The sequence below is a fragment of the Furipterus horrens genome, unplaced genomic scaffold (genome assembly GCF_987537825.1).
Source record: "Furipterus horrens unplaced genomic scaffold, mFurHor1.1.pri manual_scaffold_4, whole genome shotgun sequence".
Lineage (NCBI taxonomy): Eukaryota > Metazoa > Chordata > Mammalia > Chiroptera > Furipteridae > Furipterus > Furipterus horrens.
The window spans coordinates 193,321,896-193,345,573 of record NW_028327174.1 but is presented as its reverse complement, the minus strand read 5'-3'; the positions used below and the strand labels follow the sequence as shown (position 1 = coordinate 193,345,573).

The following is a 23,678-nucleotide window of genomic DNA, read 5'->3' as shown; positions in this document are numbered from 1 at the left end:
GACCACCTCTGGTCAGCCTCCCACAGATTGCCTGTTTTGGAGACCCCGTGAGACCGCCTGCTTGTCCGGCACAGGTGTTTCTCCTCCAGGGAGGCCCCTGAGGCCCTGATTTCACCAGAGGGAGTCAGTCCTACAAGCATCAGCTTCTCAGTCAGAAGGTAGAAAAAGTTCTGTCCTGGGTGTGAGGCTTAAATACTACCCAGGTGAAAAATCAAACAAAGAAAAAACAACCGAAGAACTAAAACACAGTTCCCAACTTCAGCTGGATGTCAAGACAAAAAAAATGGGACACTAATATGTAAGGAGAATTTAATGGGTCTCTCTGAGTAACTAAAACAAAACTAAACCAACAAAGTAGGCAGCTCACTCCCCAGCTGCCAGTCCTACAGACATTCGAGGTCTGATGAAGAAGAAGCCTTGGTCAAATTCTCAAAAATAAAGGTTTGTATCTCATAACAAAAATTCTATCCCAACACTAAGTTCCAGAAGTATTTTAATAAACACAAATTCGTAGGGAATAAGTGGCAGTGTTTACATGAGAACAGAAATGGTTGCTTGAAGCATCCATTTCTGTAAAAGCACCCTGCCTACCCACCTCTTTGTACAGGCTTTTTGCTAATCGCGCCATGTGAGAAAAGCTCACAATGAAAACAGGGGGACACAGGACGTTAGCAGTAACCGAGGCCGCTGTTTATCCACAGATCTGCAGCTCTGGGCGCAGCCAAATCAAAGGTGCGAGCGGAGACAAGGAGCAGGCTGGCTTTATCCTACCGAGAAAACGCCCCGCCCCCTGCATCTCCTCCTCCGTTTCTCCATGCTGGATACTCCGGAGTTACAATCTAACCCGATTAACCGAATTAACTGAGGGTGATAATTAACTAAAGATAATCTGGTTATAGGCCTGTCCCCAGCTCTCCCTTGGAGTTTCCCTAACTTGTTTGCTGGGCTGCCTCGCTACATTTCCCATTTCCCTGCGTTTGGTGATGAGTATCTTCCCCCTTTGATCTCAGAGGGAGCTGTGCTGAGCCGCGGAAGGGCCGTTCCTGACTTGTAAGTGCGCTAAACTGTTGACTCTGACTCGGAGACCCCGTAATCAAGATTGCATTTGTCCTTTGCTGCTAATTATTTCCTCCTGGTTTGAGAGTCACTGTTTTCTGGGTTTCTTACAGCCAGCTGGGAAAGCGTGGCCGAGCCTGGCACCGCCCTAGACCCTTGGCAGGAATCCAAAAGGACAGGACTTGGTTCCGCCCCTGCTCACCCCATCTCCACGCGGGGTTTCAGGCACACAGGACCGGGGGTGGGGGGGCGGGCCTCAGTTTCCCCATCCCTGGAGGCGCTCGCCCCGCCGCTGGGCTGGCCTCGGGAGCCCGCTAGGCTGCGGAGACCCGCCCCGCCCCGCCCCGGCTTCCGTCGCCCCGCCACGTCCTCCAGACCCCACCGGAAGTCTGCGCCCGGCCGCGGGGAGGCGGTGGCTGCGGCGGAGGCGCCGAGGTTGGTTGCACTGCACCCCGCCCCCACCCCACCCCCACGCCGCCCTGGGACTGCGGGCGGTGCCGCCCCCGCCCCGGGCCCCGCGCTCCCCACCCTGGACGGCCCAGGTGTCAAACGCGCGGGCGGGGCGTCCCCCGTGTGGGGCTCCCTACGCGCGGCCCGCAGAGCCCAGCCGGGACTCACTGCGCCAGCCCTTCCTGCGGGCGCCCGGGGCACCCCTGGGGTTAGCTCATCCTTGAATAGTCGCTGGCGCTGCTCTGCCGCTTACTCAACAGGAGCGATGGCGGTGACCGAGACAACAGTCACCTGCCGACAGGGGCGGGGTGGGGGTGACCGGAGCTGGGGGACCACACAGGCAACCCGGGATGCGGGATGCGATGGAATCGCAAAGGCGGGCGCCCCGCCCCCATCCAGGGGGCGGCCTACGGACGCTCCAAAGGGGAGTGGGATCTGGTCCAGGTGGGTCCGCAAAACAAGAGGGAGCCTGGGGAGATGGGGGCTGCAGCCCCGAGAGGCTCCGCGTGGGCGGGCCCGGCGGGCGGAGCCGCAGCGGAGAGGAAGAGAACTCTCAAGGAGGGGCCCGGAGTGGCGTCAGGTGCGGGCCAAGGGGCTGGTTGGATGACAACGGGGGCAGGCCCGGGAACTGCCGGCCACTTCGACGCTGGGAACCTTGGGGCTGGGTTCGTGGAGATGTGCGGGGAGACAGTGGAGCGCCTGTGTAGGCAATCTTTTCTAGAAGTCCTGTTAGAGCGAGGCGAGAGGGAAACTGAGACGAGGGTGAAGAGCCTTTTGAAGCCCGACAGGTGTTTAGAGCACAGGCTCTGGGGTCAGAAGGCCCTGCTCACTATCCGTGAGGCCTGGGGCAAGTCACTTCACCTCTTTGAGCCTTCATCTGTAAAATGGAGACAATGAGGCCTGCCTCACATCGCGCATGTGAAGATTAGACGGGATGGCGCCCGTGAAAAGTACTTCACACAGCACTAAGAAGTCATACCTATTATTTATATTATTAGAGCAGGCCGGGCCTACTTTGGTGCTGATAGAGAAGAAAGCCTTGAAGACATAGGGGAGAGAAAGCGGACTAGGCAGAAAGGGACCCAGGACTTGGATGGGGAGAGAAATCTTGGATGCCTGTTTATGTCAAACCAAGGGAAAGAGGGAACAGGTCGGGACATAGGGAAGTTTGCAGGTTCGGGTCAGGCGGTTAAGGGAGTACCTTTCTGATAGCCTTGTCTGAGGTAGGCCTCAAGGTCATTTGCTAAGAGGGTCAGGCCAGGGCTGGCCCAGGGAGGGCGGAGGTCCTGGTTCACACTGCTGTGCCAGGGTGTCATGCCGTCTTTGCCAGCAGCCTCTGGTAGCCCCAGTTTTGCTCCAGAAAAAGTGGGCAGTTGAATTTATCTCAGGTCAGAGGACAGCATCTGACCTGTCTTGCCCACCTCTGAGGCTCAGATAAAAGTTGATAGATGTGAAAACACCATATATAAGCATCATTGACCATTTTAACCCTTTCCCCTGATCTCGAGCTGGGAGGCCTGTGGCCACTATTGGAATAAATGTCAAAGCCTTGTGAGGACCTCAGTTGGGCCATGCATCATGCTGCACTTTCACCTACGATCTCATTTAGTCACAACAGTCAGGTGAAGTAGGTATTATTATTCCAGTCTTACAGATGTGGAAACTGAGGTTCGGAAGTTAAAGACCTTGTCCCAGGACACACAGCTAGTAAATGGTACTTAAGATCTAAGACCAGATTTGTCAGACCTCAAAGCCCATGATCTGAAACTGATAAAAGTTTGCAAAAACCCCTAGTAGCAGCCCAGCAGGATAGAAAGATGCGAAGGAATCATCTTTTCCATTTGGTAGGTGGAAAAACACACTGGATGCTCTGGCCTCCATCTGGGGCTCTAGGCTCCCCCACTTGGCCTTGCCTTCATCTCTCTCGAATGGGTGAAGGAGCACACAGCTGAGAGTCCCGCAGACCTGGTGTGAATCCTGATCCACTACCAGGGGCTGTGTGACTTTAGGCCAGTCATCCTGCTTCTCTGTGCCTATATGTGGCTGCAGTATTCCCAGTAGGTTGCTTAAACGAATAGGAAGGAAAACATTGCCCTGCCCACAGTAGGTGATCCAGGAGCCACAGTTTCCACATAACAGTAGATCTGCATCCTGCTTGGCCCCGGACAAACTCCCTATGGCCTTGTATTTATTTAGAGCTTTGATCTCCTCAGGGCCAGGAAGCCTAGTGCCTGACCTGGTTATGTGGCCACCTAGGACTTCCTGAGAGGGGCCTTGAGGAGCACCCTGAGCAGTGTATGGTTCTGAGGCTTTGGACTTGAAAGGAGGGGTGGGCCCTGTGTCGTCATGATGACAGATGAGGAATGCCACCATCATGGCCATGGGAAGCTTCCTGCTACCTCTGGTTGCCTTGGCCATAGGGCCCAGAGGAGCCTTGGAGACCGTCTGTTGCAACTCCTTTTTTTACAGATGGGGTAACTGGACCCACTGTGAGGAAGTGACTTTTACCTGAGACACAGGACAGGGCAGAGCTAATGCGCCTGAAAGCTGCCTTTTTGGACCTGACACCAGGACCTGGGGATTTCCACCAGGACAGTGAGCACCCCCCCGCAGAATTCCGGCCTGTTCAGACGGCCCAGAGAAAAAGACAGGTCACCAGCTGTGGCTCTGCCCATGCTCCTCGGGGAGGGAGGAGGCCGGAGGAAGCCAGCGGCAGCCCCAGGTTCTCCGGCAGGCAGGGGAACTCTGCCTGTGGTTCCTGAAACTCCGCGACATGGTCGTTTTTTCTCTCTGACTCGTTCTCTTGCTCTCTGTCACTCGAAAGAATGGCTGGACACTCCTGGGACCTTCAGTCAGCATCCAGGGGATTTCTTTTCACCACAAAGGGTAATTCCTGCTCCATTCCTGCTGTGACTCAGCTGTGACGTCCAACCACACAGGCCAGCGAGAAGATAAAGTCATCAGACTCCTGCTCACCAGCAAGGGTGGCTCCTGCCAGAAATCACCTCTTCTCTAGGCACAGACTGCACGAGGCTGGTCCCCTCCCCAGAGGAGCCTGGCCAGGCTGGGACCCCGGGATGGCATCTGGCTCAGCCAGCAGCCCCCGCCCGGCCCCCGATGAGAACGAGTTTCCGTTTGTGTGCCCCCCCACGGTCTGCCAGGACCCATCAGCGCCCAGGGCCCTCTGCTGCAGCACCTGTCTCTCTGAGAACTTGAGGTGAGGGGTCAGAGGAGCAACGAGTGGGTGGGAGGAAGGTGCCAGGGAGGGACCTGTGATGGGACACAAGGGTGAGAGAAACCTATGGCTTTGGGCAGGTGGCTTCCTCTCTCTGGGCCTCAGTTTCCACACCCTTTCCTTGCAGTCCCTGGCACTGCCCCTTCTGACTGTTGGTGGAAGACGGAGCCACAGACAGGTGTCAGCTGCCACAGCAGGAGGCTGTCCCAGGGTGGGGAGAGCCCCAGGCCCAGCTGGGCTCCTCACTTACTATGAGGCCCGGTGCGAACTGCTTCATGTCTGGAAGCCTCGTCCTTCTCTGTAAAATGCCTGTAAAGCTCTTTTCTACCTCCAGGATTAAAAGGCACAGACAATAATATTCCAAAAAGTGCTTGTGATAGTGAATATAAAATTCCTTAGTAAATGATGAGTTGCTATACAAATAAATCTCCTTCCACAATATTTCTCTTCATCTTGTATTGTTTGCTGAGAACACTTTTAAAGGAAACATATCTATATTTATATATGTATGTATTTACAGGTGATATATTTATACATGTGTATATAGTATGAATGTATATTTTATAGGTATGAATTTATAGATGATATATTGATATATCATGGAATATGTACAGATTTATATATGAGATATACTTGTATAAATATGTGTTTTACATACATATAAAATATTTAGAATATCAGCATCCCACCTTAAGCAACTAGGTTGAGCTACAGTAGTCCCTCTCTATATCACGGTTCACTTATCGCGGCCTCACTGTATTGTGGGATTTTTAAGAATATTATATTTAATTATTTATCGTGAATTTTTCCTATATCGCGGGACTTTCCGGTACTGTATACGTATGTTGTTAAAGTTACATAGGTTTAAGAGTGTAGAATATGTTTAAGAACATAAGTAGTGTTTATAAAAGTGTGGAAAAGGTTAATAAGGAACTGGGAACGGTTTATAAGTGTGCGGGAAGGGTTTATAAAGCCTTAAAATATATACAAATACTAAAATAAATGTAAGGTTCCTACTTCGTGGATTTTCACATATCACGGGGGCGTCTAGAACATAATACCTGCGATAAGTGAGGGATCACTATACTAGTTGCTTTCCTTGGGTCTTCAGCAGCGCCTTGGAAAGGTGGATACTATTTTGATTCCATTTTACAGATGAAGACAGTAAGGCCTAATGGAGAGATTAGGTCAGCTTGCCCGGGTCAGGCCACTGGCAAAAGTGTTCTTTAACTGCCATATGCCCCCAGCTCAACCTTTGTTTGGGGCTTTATAGCTTAAGAAGGTGGGAAAACCAAATCAGGCCAGTCTGAAAAGTTCAGATGCTTTGATGCAGGGGGAGGAGAGAGGTTGTGGCTAAGGAAAGGCCAGGGGGTGGGGATGGGATGGTCCAAGCATGAGTTCATCTCAGGCTTTTGCACTGAGTCTCGTGGCTTCTCTCCACATTCTTCCAAAACCCGGCAGAGGTAGGGAAGAAGCTGACTGGATGTCAAAGGGACCCAGGCTTGAGGTGTGAAGAGCTCTGCCCAGCTCTGCTCCTGACAATCTGCTCTTGGCCAATCCATATGTCCTCCGAGGCCTCAGATTTGGGGCCTGACCAGTGGCTCTCACTGTGAATCAGAATCCCTTGGGAGCTTTGTAAAAGCCCATAGGCCCATGTGTCACCTGGTCAGAGTCTGACACCCAGTCCTGGTGAAGAACCTCAGGCCAGACGTTCTCTGAGGCCCATTATTCTAATCAGCCATGGTCATCTGTAACTGCTACTCTGAAGAGACCAAAACCAAACAGGGAAGCTGAGAACAAATGTCGCCGCAGGTCCACAAGCCCTTACCCGAACCCCTGGCTCAGAGGGATTTTGAAATTCAGAATTTTTTCAGATTGCGGCAAAGCAAGTGAGTACATCATGACATAATTCTTCCAGTGTGGACTGGGGCAGTAACTTATCATCAAGCCTATTAATAGTTCTGCAATGAAACATAAATATTCACACCAAATGGGGTAATGGCCCCCAGTCACTTCGGGTCAGGTTTGGCTACCAAAAAAGCTCACTGCAAACTACGGGAAGAACGTGGGTGCCCAGTGCTTTTGAGGTTTGGGAATGAATGGTGGGTCTGGGATTGTGGACCTGCATGCTCACTGATGTCAGGCACCACGCTGGGCAAGGCCTAGGTTTTTGGAGCTTTGGAGTCAGGGAGGTTGGTGCCAGGGAGTCGTGAATGCTTCACTCAGCTGGATTTGTTCATGTGTCTCTAGGAACAGCGAGGATCGGACCTGTCCCAAATGCAGAGGAGACGACCCCCAGTCTGTAAGCCCGGGAAGCCTTATATCTCAGGAGAAGGTATGCTGCCATGCCCGGAAAAGGGCATTTGTCCATTTTCTCCATTTGTCAAGGTTGAGGCCAAGTAGACAGCTGCTCGCACAGTCCCTGGCAGGCACCTCCCTCTTTGTCTTGAGTCTGGGCTGAATTTGGTTTGTAAACGGTGAAGAGACTGACAACACATTGGTGAAGCAGCTTGCCCAGAGCCACCTGGCGGATCTGTGGCAGATTCAGGATGAGAACGACAGTCTAGGCCAGGTGTCTGCCAACTGCGCCAGCCGGCAGGTCAAATCCAGCATGCCATCTGTTTTTATACAAGCCCACGAGCTAAGAATGGTTTTTATAGTTTAAATAGCTAATCAAAAAATTAAAAAAATGATATTTTGTGACACATGAAAACTATATGAAATTCAAACTTCCATGTCCATAAAGTTTTATTGGCACATAGCCACACCCACTCATTTACAAATTGTATGTGGCTGCTTTTGCCCTGGGACAGCAGAAGTGACTAGTTGCACAACAGGCTTCAAAGCCCAAAATATTTACTCTCTGGCCCTTTACAGGAAAAGAATTGCCAACTCTTGATCTAGATAGTTCTCCCTGCCCCTGATTTCCCCTCAGATAAGGAGAGGCCGCTCTCGGCTCCCCTCTGAGGCTCAGCCAAGCGTGCTCCTAGGAGTAAGAGGTGGCTTTGGAAGTGTGGGGGGCCAAAGAGACACTCTCAGGACCCCCAGTTTATAATCCCCTCCCTTCCGGGTTGGAAGGACCCTCACAGGTCATCTGTCTAGCTCAGAGGTTCTCACGTGCTGACCAGAGCTGGTCCGTTCCTAAAAATAAGGAAATTGTAGTGAGCTTTTTTTATAAAACTAAATTCTTTCCATGTACAGAATCTACCTTTACTCTGAAATTATGCTCTTCATGTACATGTCTTTGTATAAAAGAAATAATAATGATGGTAAATGACAGAAGTTTTGGCAAAGCCTGTGCTTGGTAAATCTTTATGTTACTCTCCTACTTAAAAAACAAAACAAAACAAAACTTGTATTGATCCCTGAACCCCAAGCTGTAAGAATGTAAGAGCCACTGCTCTAAATCTGACCCTGTCATCTCACACGTGGGGCCCCAACACCCCCTGGGGAGCCTCAGTGCACAGCTGCTCAGCCATCCTCACTGTCCTCGCTGTGGTGAACTGGCTCCTTTCAGCCAGAGCTCCCCCGCTGCCTCGGTGCACGGCCCAGGACCCCGGAGCCTGCCGTCCAGCGATGCTCCTGTAGAATTCAGTTCATGGTCAGGATGACTCCTGGGCCTTTTCTCCATCTGTGAGATGAGGCTGCGTTTGCCCTGCAAGGCCTTTCCCATACCTGCGATGTCAGTGGCTGGCAGGGCAGCTCTTCCTCCCACCTGTGGGAGCCTGAGGTGTGGGTGTCTCCACACCTCCCCTCTTTTCTCCTCTCTGGCCCCCCATTCAGAGAGTTGGGGGAATTTCCTACCCTGCCCAGAGCTGGTTTCGAGGCCTCTCCCATTCCATTTTCAGCAGCCCCTTCCCCGCCGGCCCTCAAGGGAGTCATGGTGGGGTTCCAGTGCATTTTTCCAGAACTTTACAATCCACAGTGTGCAGAGAGCTAATGGGATAAACAGATCCATGGAAGAACCTCCCGAGCCTCCCTGTCTGGGCATCTTCATGCGCTGACCATGGGAGACCTGAGCAGACACAGCTCTCTATGGGCCGCTGGGCTCCCCTGCACAAGGGAGGGCAGGGCTGGGTGCTTCCTGAGGCTCCTGCCTGCCTAATGCTCCAGGACTGCTGTTTTTAACTTGATTTCATCTGACCTCTTTTCAAAATTAATACACATTCATTAACAACTTTTAGATAATATAGAGAAGAGGTATGTTAGTATCTCCTAATCCAATGGCTTTACTTTTTTCATCTTGATATGAAATCAGATGACAGTGGAAGTGCTCTGGTTCAAGGGAAGTCTGAAACCCTGTCCTTCTAGTTACCCCAGCTGCCCCAGCCCCTGAGGGACTCTGGGAATTCCTAGGGGGCCCAGCAGAGCACAGTTTGAAACTTGCTATGTTAAGCCACGGAAATGACTCTAATGGTGGAATTACAGGCATTGTAACAGGTAACAGGGTAGGAGGAGGTGCTGCCTACATTTGGGGACAGGCAGACCTCCGAGTAGCATGAGTCTTCCTCCCACCCCCCACTCTCTCCCAACCCTCTCCTGAAGCAGTCATCACTGCACCCCCCAGTGGAGGACTAGGGGGCGGGGTGAGCCAGCAATCTCACTCCCACACAAAGCCGCACGGTGGAAAGACCAGGGACTCCTCCAGCTCCTGACTCTGATTCCTGACCCTGATGGGAATTTTGGGGGACTTCTGACCAAAGGAAAGCAGCTGATTATAAGTCAACACTTTGCATACATGGTACCTACGAAGTTTGTCTATGCTTCTGGGGAAACCTGGGGTGGGTGGGTGGAAGGGCCAGCTGGAGACCCACTGAACTAAGCCCAGAGGCGCCATTGTGGTAGACACTTCCCGTGCCATCTGCTTATCAGCTTGTCCTCATCCTCTGACTCCCTTGGGTTAATCTCTCTCAGGAGCGCTCGCAGCCATGGGCCCATTAGGTAATACAAGAAGCAGATATTAAAGGATCACTATTGACCTAGTTAGAGACTTGGTTCTTGCCTGGAATGACCTTCCTGTAGAAGTGACTATGAACAGGAGATGACCAGTAGATGGAAAATAACGTTCAATTCTCACGACCTGCAACCCTGTGAATGGAATTGTCTCTCTCACTCTTTCCCCTCTGAGGCCACTGAAGGTCAAAGCAAGCTGGCATCTGTTGCCAGTGGCTTACAATAATGCCTTAACTTATTCTAGAATCAGAAAATGACAGGAGGTCAAGCTGTCTAGTCCAATTTCCCTTTTGTACTGGATTCCTGCCAGGTGGCTTTATGTCCTTCCAAGGACTGGGAGCTCATTATTCCATGAAATGACCACTTCTGCCATGGGGGACTGACTCTTGTACCATTTTCCTCTTTGTTTGTACTGAGCTGAAGTCTGTTTCCCGTAAGACCATACAAGGCAAGTCAGTCAGCCTCCTGTCCTCTGAGGCAGCCCTGCATATGTGGCAAGATGCTGACCACATCGCATGTGAGTCTGTCCTTAGTTTCTGTGCACGTGTCCTTTGAAGTGTGGTGCCTAGAAATGAATCCCTGAACCCTTACTCTTCTGAGCTTGACAGTGGCATCTGTAACCTCATTGATCAGGTGACATCCTGCGGGCGTGATAGTGAGATCCCTATTTCACTGCTGGGTGATATAGTGAGGCTAAGTGAGGAGGTGTTTCTGGACCAAAGTCATGTAGCAAGAGGGAGTCAAAGCCAGTCTCCAACTCCTACTTCCTGGGCTGATGGTGTCTTTGCTGTGGCCTCCAAATGTCAGGTCACCTCAAATGGCAGGTTTAAATACCACAGTCAGCCTTAAGTGCTGGAGTCCCCCAACAGCTGAAAGAAAAAAAAAAAGAGATGGGCAAGACTGCCTTCAACTAGGAGAATCAGGCAGGGCTTCCCAGAAGAGGTGGCAGTGGAGCTGAGCAGAGCGCAGCAGAGAGGAAACTGGCCGGGGTACGGAGGAGGGCAGGAACCGGCAGGCAGAGGCAGGCTGGCCGGGTCTGCCCCGTCACGGCGGAGTGCCTCCCTCAGCACCAGCGAAAACCTGAGCAAAAACAGCCCCTCAGTCATCCAAGACCTCAGGCTAGTCTTTGTGCGAGAGCAGCGGCGCGGGTCACGCCTGGCACGCTGCAGGCGCTCTGTTCTGGGCAGCAGCTTCCCAGAGGCGGCCCTCGTGCTCCTGGCACCCTCTGAACGCTCACATTCTTGGAGGCCCCCAGGTCCCTGAGTGGGGGCCTCTCAACGGAACTGGCTGCTGACCCCGTTACAAAGGGCCTGAGTAAGCAGGGCGGCCCGGAACAGCACATACCCCCAGACTTCCCAGAGCCAGACAGAAGGACGAGTGTCCCCTCAGGGTTGGGATTTTGTTTTCTGTTTCTGTTTCCTCCTCAGAGGAAATTCCACTGCAAATTTTATTTTTAGCAGTTTGAAGCATGAGGCCATTTCACAGGGGCCTCTTGTGGCACCAGATGTACACCAGGCTTGGCCCAGGACAGATGTCCCGGTCTTCCTCTGCGACCCCAGCCTGACTCACTTTTCTGTCCCCTCAAGTCTCTGGCCTTTGGGCACGGCCACCCTTCGGTCAAGGCAAGGACTCCCTGGTGTAGAGGAAGGACCCTGGATGTGGACTCCAAGCCCCTGGCCTCCACCGCGCCTTGGCCCCAGACTTGCATCACCTCTGCAAGTCGCTGCCCACCCCTGAGCTTTGGCTCCTCCACCTCAGGGGAGAAGCAGAGCCACCAAGCCCTGCCCTCCTCCTCAAGGCACCGTGAGACCCGATGCGGCGGTGCGCACGGGCTCAGAAAGCAGCAGACCCTTGCCAGATCTCTTAGCTATGGGACGGAAGACCCAAATTCATGTGTGCAAGCTTGGTGTGACCATGAGCGAGGCAGTCCCCCAGTTTTCCCCTCTGTGTTAAGGTGTAGGTCACCCTGCCCAGCCTGCCCCAAAGGGATGACTGCAGGGACCCTATGACAGCGTGCAAAAATTCTCTGGTCCTGTATCAGTGCAAACGCAGGTGGGGATGTTCCTCAGCTGCCCAAAGAAATCCAGTAGGAAAACAGTGTTTTATAGAATTAGTTATTAAAAGTTAGAGATGTGAGGATGAAATGAGATGCATGTACATGACAGCCATTGAGGGAGAAAAAAGATGTCCCAAGGGCAGTGCTTAGTTAATCCACAGGGATAGTACTGCTAATAATACTGCTACTAACAGTGGCTGGCATTTACTGAGTATTGCATTAGGCAGCATGCTGTTCCCCCAAGATGTCCACATGCTAATCGCTATGACTACGTGGCCTTACATGGCTGTATTAGGCTAGTTGGGCTGCTATCACAAAGAACCACAGACTGGGGGGCCCTGGACAACAGAAGTTTATTTTCTCACAGATCGGGAGGCAAGAAGTTCAAGACAGGGGTGGTTTCTTCTGGGGCCTCTCCCCTTGGCTTTTAGATTCCAGTGCCGTCTTTCTCCTGTATCTTCACCTTGTTTCCATCTGTACGTTTGTGTCTGAATTTTCTTTTCTTATAAAGACACTGGTCATATCAATGGGGGGCCCACCCTAGTGACCTCATTTTAACTTAATTACCCCTTTAAAGACCCTATCTCCAAAGCCATGTTCTGGGTGTTCAGACTTCAACAGATGAATGGGGGAAGGGCATATGACTTAGCTCATAACAGTGGCAAAAGACACTTCGCAGATGTAATTAAATTAAGGAACCTGAGATGAGGAGATGATCCTGATTATCTGGGTGAGTCCAGTGTCATCACAAGGGTCCTCATAAGAGGAAGACTAGAGAGAGCCAGAGAGAGGTTGGAAGATGTGCTCCTGCTGGCTTTGAAGGTAGAGGAAGGGGCCATGAGCCAAGTAATGCAGGCAGCCTCTGGAAATTGGGAGGAAAAAAAAGAAACAGATTCTCCCCTAGATCCCCCAAAAGGAACACAGTTCTGCCAACACCTTGATATTTAGGAGCTCTGATTTACAGTACTGTAAGATAATACATTTGTACTGTTTTAAGGCATTAAGTTTGTGGCATTTTATTATAGCAACAATATGTAACAGACCAGAATTCCCATTATCTCGTTTAATCCCCACAATAACCCAATAAGGAGAGGTACTATTATTATCCCAATTTTGCAGAGGAGGAAAGTGAGGCATGCAGAGGTTAATACTCCCACAAGGCCACACGGCTAACGTGGGAGGTGATGAGAATGGCCTTTCGCCCTGACAGGCTGACTCCGGAGCCCTTTCACCCCCGGGTCACTCTAAGGAGTGAGTGACGCATTAACTGACAACGGCACTGTGGGCAGACTGGCCTCTGAAGGCCTCTCATTCTCCCCTGCCGGTCCTCTGACAGCCACTGGAGGCCAGTCATCCGCACCCACCCACACATCATAACAAGGATGCCCCCAACGTCCACGCGGGGCCCAGCTTTTCACTGCACACTGCAGCCTCTTCTGGCTCAGCCGCCAAGAGAACACATGCTCTCCCACCTGCACGGTGATTCTGGAATTCCACCATGTTCTCTCTTCCACCTTTTTATCCCTGCTGTGACTCTCACTTCCAGCTTAGAACTGCAGAGGCTTCGAGTCATGGACTTGGAGGGAGGTTTAGGGCCTGAGAATTTCCCCTAGTCCCTTCATCAGGAACCAGGTCCACATGAGCATCGGTCCCTCCGTGGTTCCCACAGGTCAGACGCTACCTGCTGGGAGAGGCTGCGTCGCTGCACAAAGCCAGCACAGTCTCTGCCAAGGCTGCCCTCTGCCCCGCCCCCAACAAAACATCTGTTTCTATTCTTTGTTAGGAACATCTCGTGCTTGAACCCTGGGGTAGTGGGGTGAAGGGGGGAGCCTTTACTGGGCTGTGCTTTGTGCCCTAAGCCAACCATACTCATTAAGCCCACGCTCTTGTTTATTTTACTTTTAAAGATTAATAAGGTTAACTTTGTATTTGCTCCACCCAAACGACCTCCGTCCGCTCCTGTTTTTAATCCAAATCTCCATTTTGCCCCTACTAGATTATTATTTTTTAAAAACAACAACAAAGCTCTTTGAAAGTCAAGATATTTCTGTGCAATAAAATTTACTCATTTTAAGTGTACAGTTTGATGAATGCCGGTCAATCTATACAATTGTGTGGCCACTGCAGTCTGGTGGTGAATGCTGCTTTTTGACACCAGAAAACACATCCATGTGCCCCGTTAGTCAGGCTCCCCAGCTGCAGCCCAGGCAGCCACTGACACGCTTTCTGTCACTGTCGTTTTGCCTTTTCTAGGATCTCATAAGAATGGAATCATAGTATGTTTTTGAGGGTCCTCCTTGTCATTGCATGTAGTCTTTTAGTCCCTCTGACTGTTGAGTAGTGTTCAAGGGGGAAAAACTATCTATTCACCAGATGATGGATATTTGGATTGCTTCCAGTTTGGAGCTATAATGACTACAGCTGCCATGAACATTCACATACACACAGAAACATATGTTTCAGTTTCTCTTGGGTAAATTCCTAGGAGTAGAATGTGGCTTGTATGATAACTTTATAAGCCAGGTTTATAAGTAAGTTGCTTTGTAAGTATGATTTAACTTTATGAGATACTTCCATAGATTTTTTCCGAAGTGGCTGTACCATTTTGCATTCCCACTAGCAACATTCATATGTTCCAGTTCCTCCACATCCTCACCATCTATTTTAATCTTAGCCATCTAGTGAGTGGATAATGGTATTTCATTGTGGTGTTTCATTTTGATTTGTGTTTCTCTGTTGACTAGTGATGTTGAGCATCTCTCAAAGGCTTGTCATTTATATCATAATATAGCTCCTTTTCCTTTTGTGAAGCATCTGGTCAGTATTTTACCCTTTTTTTATTAGGTTGTCTGTCTTTTTATTACTACATTGTAAGAGTTCTTTATATGTTCTGGGTACAAGCCCTTTCCAGATATATATTTTGGAGAAAAAACTTTTCTCCCAGTTCCCCATGGGCTTACTCTTGGAAAGAGATCCAGTTGTCCCTTGAAAAATGTGAGAGTTAGTGGCACCGATCCCGCCCCCCCCCCAATAGAAAATCTGTGCATAACTTTCGACTGCCCCAAAGCTTAATCACTACAGCTGTCCCTCAGTATCCACAGGACATTGGTTCTAGAACACCCCATGGGTACCCAAATCCACAGATGTTCAGGTCCCCTATATAAAACTGCACAGATAAAAAGAGTACAGGTATTTGTTGGAACAAAATCCAGTATCAGTGCACCCACACAGTTCACACTCATGCTGCACAGAGGTCAACTGTAGTGCTATGGCGTGGGAAGAGTCTGCATCTTTGCAGCTTCCTAGCTGTTCCTCCGTGGGCGAACCCCTGCCCCTCTGTGAGCCTCAGTGTCGTCATCAGTAAAATGGGAACGGACACCCTACCCTGCCGCCCCCCCAGCGTTGTCAGGGGCCCCAGGGAGAATTGGGACCGTGAAAGTGTTTTGTAAACTCTGCGGACCTTTAAGGCAGTTAACAGTGTGGTGGAGCGGCTGTTGAGCACTGAGCCCTCTGTGCTCCTGCCTCGGGCTGTGCGCTACCCGGAGGGAGAGCAGTGCAGGGCAGGCACCCCTCAGGCAGCGTGGATTGCCAAGGAGGGATGCAGATGGCAACGGGGAGGAGCGTCCCCATGGGCTTCAGGAGGAGGGAGGGGCTCACTCCTGCAGCCAGCAGGTCCCCAGTGTCTCCTCTGTGCCAGTGCCTGTCCTCAGCACCAGGAACACAGCCTCACAGAGCTCCCAGACCAGTGGGGGCAACCAAAGAGTGTGTGGTGATCATGGGGCTGCGTAGCTCCTGTCCTGACACGAGTGGCCTTGCTGTCCAGGACGGCAGCAGGGGCCCTGAGCCTGTTCTGAAGGCGGGTCGCAAGATGGGTCAGCCAGGCAGAACGAACGGCCTGTGAAAAGTCCTGTGGCCGGCCCGGCACACGCTCTGTTGAATGCTGGTACTTTGCAGACAGCCCCAGTGGTCCCACGGGACTCCCAGCTAGTGACTTGTTATTATTTGCAGGATCATCCTGAGGTGGCTGCAGATGGAGTTGGGTGCCCCTTTGCAGGTGTTGGCTGCTCCTTCAAGGTAAGCATCTGAGTGTGAGAAAGGACACCTGTCCACTACAGCCCCAGTTCACTGGATCTCCCCACTCCGGCCCCTCCAGGGTTTTCCCTCATCAAGGCACTCCTCTGGATGACCTTTACATTGATGACCTTCTCAAGCAACCAGTCTCACTAGTAAATCATTCCTATGCTCGGGACAGTTCTTTTGTCTCATCTCAGTTGTAGCATCACTTAAATGACCCCCCTCCCACCCCCACCCCCCCACCCCGGTGTCTCCCCTGTGCCTCTCTCCATGGTCCTGAATCATCACTGCATTCAAAGACAGGGCAGAATTGTTGCTCTAGAGCAGTGGTTCTCAACCTTCCTAATGCCACGACCCTTTAATACACTTCCTCATGTCATGGTGACCCCCAACCATACAATTATTTTCATTGCTACTTCATAACTGTAATTTTGGTACTGTTATGAATCGTAATGTAAATATCTGATACTCAGGATGTATTTTCATTGTTACAGATTGAACATAATTAAAGCATAGTGATTAATCACAAACACAATATGTAATTATATATGTGTTTTCCGATGGTCTTAGGCGACCCCTGTGAAAGGGTTGTTCGACCCCCAAAGGGATCGCGACCCACAGGTTGAGAACTGCTGCTCTAGGGGCTGGGATGCACGTGGCTCACTGTGGGCATGTTTGATGCCATGGTCCTCTGCGTCCCTCTCACTGCAAACAAGCCCACTTCCCTTTCGCTGGGTGAATGGATCGGACTTTCTTTGGGAACCTTCTCTGTTTTCACTGATCAGCCCCCATCTCTTGGCAGGGGAGCGCAAAGTTCATGCAGGAGCATGAGGTCACCTCTCAGGCCACCCACCTGAACCTGCTCTTGGGGTTCATGAAACAGTGGAAGGCCCAGCTGGGCTCAGGCCTGGGGTCAGGGCCCATGGCCCTGGAGCAGAATCTGTCCGACCTGCAGCTGCAGGCGGCCGCGGAGGTGGCTGGGGACCTGGAGGTGGACTGCTACCGGGCACCCTGCCCTGAGAGCCAGGAGGAGTTGGCCCTGCAGTACTCCATGAAGGAGAAGGTCCTGGCTGACCTGGAGGGCAAGCTGCGCGTGTTTGAGAATATCGTTGCTGTCCTCAACAAGGAGGTGGAGGCCTCCCACCTGGCCCTGGCTGCCTCCATCCACCAGAGCCAGCTGGACCGCGATCACATCCTGAGCTTGGAACAGAGAGTGAGTGTGGGAGGCAAGGTTGCCTTTAAGACTGACTCAGGCGGTCCCCTCTGTCCTCTCTTATCCTGGAGCAGGGCATCAGCCTTTCTCCTAAGCTTTGTCCCCACTCACAGCAGTCACTCCCCCATCCGAAGGATCTGTCCTGTGTCCCAAGACCTGGTGGAGCACTTAGAAGTTATAGTTAGGTCAGTCCCCCCATCCAGTGACTCACTTCTTTTGCTTGAATTCTCCCATGGTAGGACACATCCTTCCCAAGCTGCTAATTCCATTGCTGAGCTAGGGCAGTGGCTGAGGGCTTCCCAGAGGAGGGGCCATATGAGCCAGATTTCTGATGGGTGATGAGGAGTTGCCAGTGGATAAGGAAGGAAATGGAATTCCAGGCAGGAGGTACAAGGCGTGCAAAGGTGATGCACGTGCCTGAGGGAGACACGGTCAGGAGGGCATATTTTTGGCAGGTCTGTCTCCATATCATGCCATCCCCAAGCCAGGCCTAATGTCCCCACAGGTGACGGAGTTGCAGCAGACACTGGCCCAGAAAGACCAGGCCCTGGACAAGCTGGAGCAGAACCTGCGCCTCATGGAGGAGGCCTCCTTTGATGGCACCTTCCTGTGGAAGATCACCAATGTCACGAGGCGGTGCCATGAGTCAGCCTGTGGCAGGACCGTCAGCCTCTTCTCCCCAGGTAATACCTCCCCACAGGCAGAGAGACCCACTGGGCCCAGGAAATAGCATGGGGAGCAGCCAGCTCTGTGACTCTTTGCTGTGTCCAGTCAGGCCAGTGTCCCTTCAGGACACCCAGCATGCTAGGACCACAGAGGAGGTAGGTGCCTGGCTCAGCCACACAGAGCATGGGCTATTTGAACTGCCACACCTCCCACCTCCCCCAGTGTCAGTCACATTCTGCAGGTAGCAATAAAATTGTCATGGGCTTCACATGGAAGTTGGATATGAAAGGCAGTGTGCCATGAACCAAAGCTTGTGCAAATGTAGGAGGCAGGGGACGGTTTTCACAGGTAGATGCCGTGGGACCCCTGCCCTCAGAGAGCCATGGTCTGAACTAAGACCAGCAGAGAGCTAAGTGTACGATTGTGGGAGGCACGTTAGGAAGCATTGTGTAAATCGGGGCAGTTCTTGTTCATTTCTGGGGCCTCAGGGCTGGGCATAACGTCTTACGTAAAGTAGTTACTCAATAGATGTTTCCCTTAATTAACTGATGTATGTTTATAGAACAACTTGTATATTTGTGCATAAAATGCCCAGACCTGTGTGCTCTCCCCCGCTCTTCATTCACGTGCATCTAAGTAAACGGGGGGTCATTAAGGAAGATTTCTGCAGCTGACAATTTGAACCCCCTCTCCCCTTTGCCCATCATACCTCTCCTGCCCATCAGCTCCCCTGACACACCCAAAACCAACAGGGCTGGGATGAAGAGAGGCACCAGAGTTTGCTCCACAGCCCGGAGCAGGGCTGGGTCCCAAAGCTGGGCCACTTTCCTTAGGAGCAGGGGCAGCCCCCTCCATGGGTTGGCCTCACCTCCGACACGCAGGCGTTTCCTCCTCCCTTCTTTCCAAAGAGAGACAAAGCAAGCAGTAAGGGACGGACTGTCAGTCCATCCCTCCTCCACCCCTTCCTGCTTGTCCCCCACAGCCTGTCCCCAGTCACCCCTTCCCAGAGGGGCCCTTGTGGTGACAGCCACCGGCACCACCACTGCGGGGCGATTTCAGCATAGGCCCCTGTGCTGTGTCACCAGGGGGTGAATCATCCTTCAGGAGTCTTTGCAAAGGGTGCCTGGCAAAACTGGGAGCCGCCCGCTCTTCCTCAGCCTCCAGAAGCCCCCAGCCATGTGGCCTAGGGCAGCAGAAATAAGTCGGTGTGGGATATAGGAGGCCTGGCCCCTATTCCTGGCTTTGTCCCCAGCACCCTGTGCGGCCAGACACTTCCCCTCGCTGGGCTCGGTTTCCTGACAGCAAAATACATGTTCGTTAAATCAGAAGTGTGGTCCCTGGGCCAGTTGCATCACTGTCTTCTGTACGACATGCGGTCCCAGTCCTCACCCAGCACTACTGAGTCGGAAACTCCGGGGACAGGGCCTGCAATCTGTGATTCTGTTGGCCAGTTTACAGCCACTAGGCTAGATGAGCTCCAAAATCTGAGCCCCCTGGGCTGTACATGATCAAGAAGAAAGCTCGGCCCCACCCCCAGATTTCTTAGTTCTGAGCCACTGACCTTGGGCATGCCTAACCACTATCCCAATTTCCTCATCTGCAAAGCTAGCGCTCTCCAGCTGCCTCTGGGCTGACTCTGGCTTCCACATTTCAGCTTTCTACACTGCCAAGTATGGCTATAAATTGTGCCTGAGGCTCTACCTGAATGGGGATGGGACAGGGAAGAGGACCCACCTATCGCTCTTCATCGTGATCATGAAAGGGGAGTACGATGCTCTGCTGCCATGGCCTTTCCGGAACAAGGTACGAGCTAAGGGGCACATTGGGGGAGGGGGAAGCCTGGATCTTGGTCCTGGTCCTGCTTCAGCCATGAACTGGTTGGGTGAGTTGGGCAAGTCCCTTGCGCTCTCTGTGTTATTAGCTTTTCCTTCTATAAAACAAGAGCCTGAGTTCACATCTAGTAGTCAAGGGTCCCTCCAGCATCACGAGTCCAGGGCCAAAAATGCCCAGACCCACATCCCTGGGAGGCATGTAGAAATGAAATTCACATGGTGGGATGAATAAGGAAAACTTCCTGGAGGAGGTGCTGTGGGGCCAGCCTGAACTAGCAGCATTTTCAGAAACAGGGAAGGAGGCAGATGCTACTACACACCTATCAGAACGGCCAAAGTCCAAAACGCCGACAACACCAAATGCTGACGAGGACGTGGAGCGACAGGAACTCTCATTCGGTGCTGGTGGGAATGTAAGACGGTGCAGCCGCTGTGGAAGGCAGGGTGGCAGTTTCTTACAAAGCTAAACATACTCTTCCCATGTGATCCAGAAGGCACACTCCTTGGTATTTACCTATGAGCTGAAAACTTAGGTCCACACAGAAACCTACAGTGGATATTTATAGCAACTTTATCCATAGTTGCCAAACTCGGAAGTCACCAAGATGTCCTTCAGTAGGTGAATGGATAAACAAGCCATGGTACATTCAGATAATATTACTCGTCACCAGAAAGAAGTGATATGGAGGAGCCTTAAATGCATATGCTAAGTGACAGAAGCCAGTCTGAAAAGGCTACATACTGTACGATTCTAGCTATATGATTTCCTGGAAAAGGCAAAACTATGGAGATAGTAGAAAGATCCGTGGTTGCCAGGGGTAGAGGGGAGGGAGGGACGACTAGGCAGAGCACAGAGGATTTTAAGGGCGGTGAAACTATTCTGTATGATATTAAATGATGAATACATGTTATTACACATTTGTCTAAACCCAAGAGCAAACCCTGAGGTAAAGTATGGACTTTGGTGATGATAATGGGTCAATATAGGTTCATCGATTATAACACATGTCCCGCTGGGGTATGGGGTAGAGATAGTGTGGTAGGCTATACGAAAAGTCTCTGTATTTTCCATTCAATTATGCTGTCCCCCTTAAAACTGCTCTAAAAATAACGCCTATTAAAAATATTTAAAAGGGCGGGAGTGCCGTGGTAGGCTGGGTATGAGTCAGTAAGTCGGCGGTCCCCACACCTGCTGGGGAGATCAAAAAAGTACCAGTGACTGAGTCTCTCACTGCAGTCAATGATGAGGCCTGAGCATCAGGATTTTAAAAACCTTCCCGGGGATTCTAAGTGCAGCCAACTTTGAGAACCACTGTGGAGGACGATGGGAAGACATTTCATGTCCTGACGGGCACTCCAGGGATATGGATGAGGGCAGAGGGTTTGTGTCACTGAGATCATCAGCTTCTTGGGGGTACATATCTCTGCCCTGTGCAGACAGAAGTTCAGTTTGTGTTTCTGGACATTGGTGGGCAGCCCCTCAGCAGAAGGCTTGTCTGTTCTTGCCCCCCTGCCTCGCCTAGGACGGTCCAGCGTAGTTCACTATCAAACATCTCTGAGTGGGAAGGGGCGTTACCAGTTATGAGTCTGGCCTCCTTGTCAGTGCCCAGTCCCCGAGCAGCCAAGCAGGATTGACTTTGGTGTCTGAACTCCCTTTTCCTGTTGGATAGACCGTCAGAGCCCTAATTATAGGACAGCCCCCAATGCCTGCTCAGGATACCAGGTGCTTCCATTCCCCCGGGCTCGCTGTGCTCAGGTGTGGTCCTTACATTGTTTCTTTGGCTCCTAACCAGCCTGAGCTCGGGGTCAGAGGGGCCGCACAGGGGGCAGACACAGACCAGCTCTGAGCCCCTGGGCGCGCTGCCCAGAGCCTGACCTCCCACCTGCCCTGGCCCGCAGGTCACCTTCATGCTCCTGGACCAGAACAACCGAGAGCACGCCATTGATGCCTTCCGGCCCGACCTGAGCTCAGTGTCCTTCCAGCGGCCCCAGAGTGAAACCAATGTGGCCAGCGGCTGCCCGCTCTTCTTCCCCCTCAGCAGGCTGCAGTCACCCAAGCACGCTTACGTGAAGGACGACACCATGTTCCTCAAGTGCGTCGTGGAGACAAGTGCTTAGGGGACAAGCAGCTGCGCCTGCGTCCTAGGGGAGCCCCAACCCAGACCGGAGGAGGTCCTGCCCTGGGTGTCCAAGGTCCCAAGGCACAGTGACAGGCTGGGGCGGGCCTGATCTGAGCAGGGCTGACAGAGTGACTATGGCAGCCATCAGTTCAGGGTGGTGGGACCTTGGACTTGGGCCCCAAAGGCCAGAAGGAAGTGGTGGCAGAATTGCCCCTTTTGCACTGGCCATGCGACACTGGAGGCCTGGCCGCCACTCCAGCCCTGAATGTTGAGGAAGACTCTGACCAAGGTGGGGAGGGAGTGGGGACCAGACCTGGGACGTGGATGGTGATCTGGAGATCAACGGCCTGAGCATAGGAAGGGCTCTGCAGGGCCACTGTGGAGAACCAGAAACACGTTTGCTGTCTTCCTGCCCAGGGTCAGAGCCAAGTGGGAGACGGGACAGGTCGCCAATGTGAATTCAGTCTGCGCAGGCTACACTGGAATGGGGGGAGGCATCGAATTAGGGGTTGGATCTGAAGACCTTCAAGATTCCTTCCAGCCCAGAAAGTCTCCAATCCTACGCCTCCTGGCCCCAGCGAGGCCTACGGCCGCAGGGCTTCTGGAAGCATTCAGGAGCCTCATGTCCTCCAGGTTCCTCAGCCACCTTCGGTACCACCAGGTGGGCTGCGCTGGCCCACACAGCCCCTGCCACCGGGGTCTGGCAGCTCAGCTTCCCCAACGTGCAGAGGCGCACACAGGCCCTGCGTCCTGTGCCTGCCCCAGCCCAACTCCCCTTCACCTCCTCCAGGTGAAACAAGGTCACAGCTCCCAGCAGCAGCCAGCAGGAGCGTGAAGAAGGAGAGGCATAGACTCTCCACTCCCTGCCTGGGGGGCCGACCTTCCGTGCTTTTCTGCATCCCACGTCCCTAATTAACCAAGGTGTTCACTCTTCTCGTTGACCGATCAAGGTCTCTGAGACACCAGCAGAGGTTGTCCTTTTAAATATGTGTAAAACCAAAGAGAATTTTTTTAAAAAAACCTCTTTTGAAGTTTTCATGATGTGTGTGGTCATGGAAGTTGGTCATAACTGAGCCAGGTTTGAAAAGGCCATTGTGGGGTCTCGGTGGTGCTGCCGGCTTTGCAGGTGACATCCAGGGCCGGTGTGCTGGCAGAACAGACCTCTCCGCCTCTACCTTTTCCTCTGTGGACCTCACAGGAGATGCTAGCCGGAGAGATGAAGAGAGAACGGCCTGCCCGGGCACCGCTGCCTCCCCGTCGCGGCCTGGCTGTGGTCCACGCCTGTCTGCTCACATTGGAGGCCTCACAAAACCCAGTTCTACGGGGACCCTGGCCTAGCTTTCCAGAGCCCCTGAGGCTCCTGCTGCCGCCTAGAGCTCCAAGGCAGGACCTCATGCCTCTCCACCCACCCTCCAGCTTTCTCAGCAGCTTCCTCTTTCTCTACTTGGAGGCTGTGATCAACTTCACTCTCACACCCTCAGGGTTGGCTCTGTAAAAAGGGTCAGCCACCTGGCCTGTTCCCCCAGCCCAGCACCTGTGTGGAGGGTCCCCACAAAAGAAGGGAGGGAGAAGCACCACTCAGCGGGCTCCCAGATCCAACCCTCATCCAGACCCAGTCTCCTGGCCTGTCTCAGCCTCTTCATTTGACAATGGGGACGCATCCTGCCTGGCCCTGCCCAGCTCACAGGGTTTCCTCAAGGCCCAAATACGGCGATGGAGCTCTAGGGCTCCGTTAGTGCGGTGCATTTCGCTATGAGTGAAGGGCTGCAAACATGCCTGGCCTCCTCTTCCTCGTCCCCACTGCTGCTGACCGCCTGTCAGTAAGGGAGGCCGACTTGCTTCCTCGATGGGTGTGAATAACAAGGAAAGGGCTGGTCTCACAAGTCATGGGGACTTCTACCTCTGAGCCAGTGTTCTGAAAGTAACATCTTCATCCCTACTCACCGAGCGCCTAGCTAAGGAGGGGTTATGGGGCAAGCTACTACGAGGGACAACTGACTCAACACCTTTAATGGCTTATTTC

The 23,678-nt window shown here is 52.3% G+C and overlaps 1 protein-coding gene across 4 annotated transcripts; it reads left to right on the top strand.

Moving 5' to 3' along the window:
* The first annotated feature begins 1,439 nt into the window (after positions 1-1,439).
* Positions 1,440-22,383, top strand: TRAF1 (TNF receptor associated factor 1). Of its 4 annotated transcripts, none has more exons than XM_090274649.1 (8): positions 1,440-1,491; positions 4,331-4,723; positions 6,992-7,076; positions 15,759-15,824; positions 16,627-17,037; positions 17,543-17,720; positions 19,358-19,506; positions 21,435-22,383. In XM_090274649.1, the coding sequence occupies exons 2-8, from the start codon at positions 4,584-4,586 to the stop codon at positions 21,651-21,653; spliced, it is 1,248 nt and encodes a 415-aa protein (XP_090130775.1). In that variant the 5' UTR covers positions 1,440-1,491; positions 4,331-4,583; the 3' UTR covers positions 21,654-22,383. The 4 variants fall into 4 exon arrangements, with proteins under 4 accessions (XP_090130775.1, XP_090130772.1, XP_090130776.1 ...); XM_090274646.1 differs by having other exon boundaries at positions 3,976-4,723; XM_090274650.1 differs by lacking the exon at positions 1,440-1,491 and adding an exon at positions 1,657-1,950.
* The last annotated feature ends 1,295 nt before the right edge of the window (positions 22,384-23,678 follow it).

What these genes read in the sequence shown, in the direction of transcription:
- TRAF1 (XM_090274649.1), top strand. Translation starts at nt 4,584, where the DNA reads ATGGCATCTGGCTCAGCCAGCAGCCCCCGCCCGGCCCCCGATGAGAAC. An exon ending in CGTCAGCCTCTTCTCCCCAG is followed by an intron (nt 17,721 to 19,357) that starts GTAATACCTCCC and finishes TCCACATTTCAG; the next exon opens with CTTTCTACACTGCCAAGTAT. An exon ending in CATGGCCTTTCCGGAACAAG is followed by an intron (nt 19,507 to 21,434) that starts GTACGAGCTAAG and finishes CCTGGCCCGCAG; the next exon opens with GTCACCTTCATGCTCCTGGA.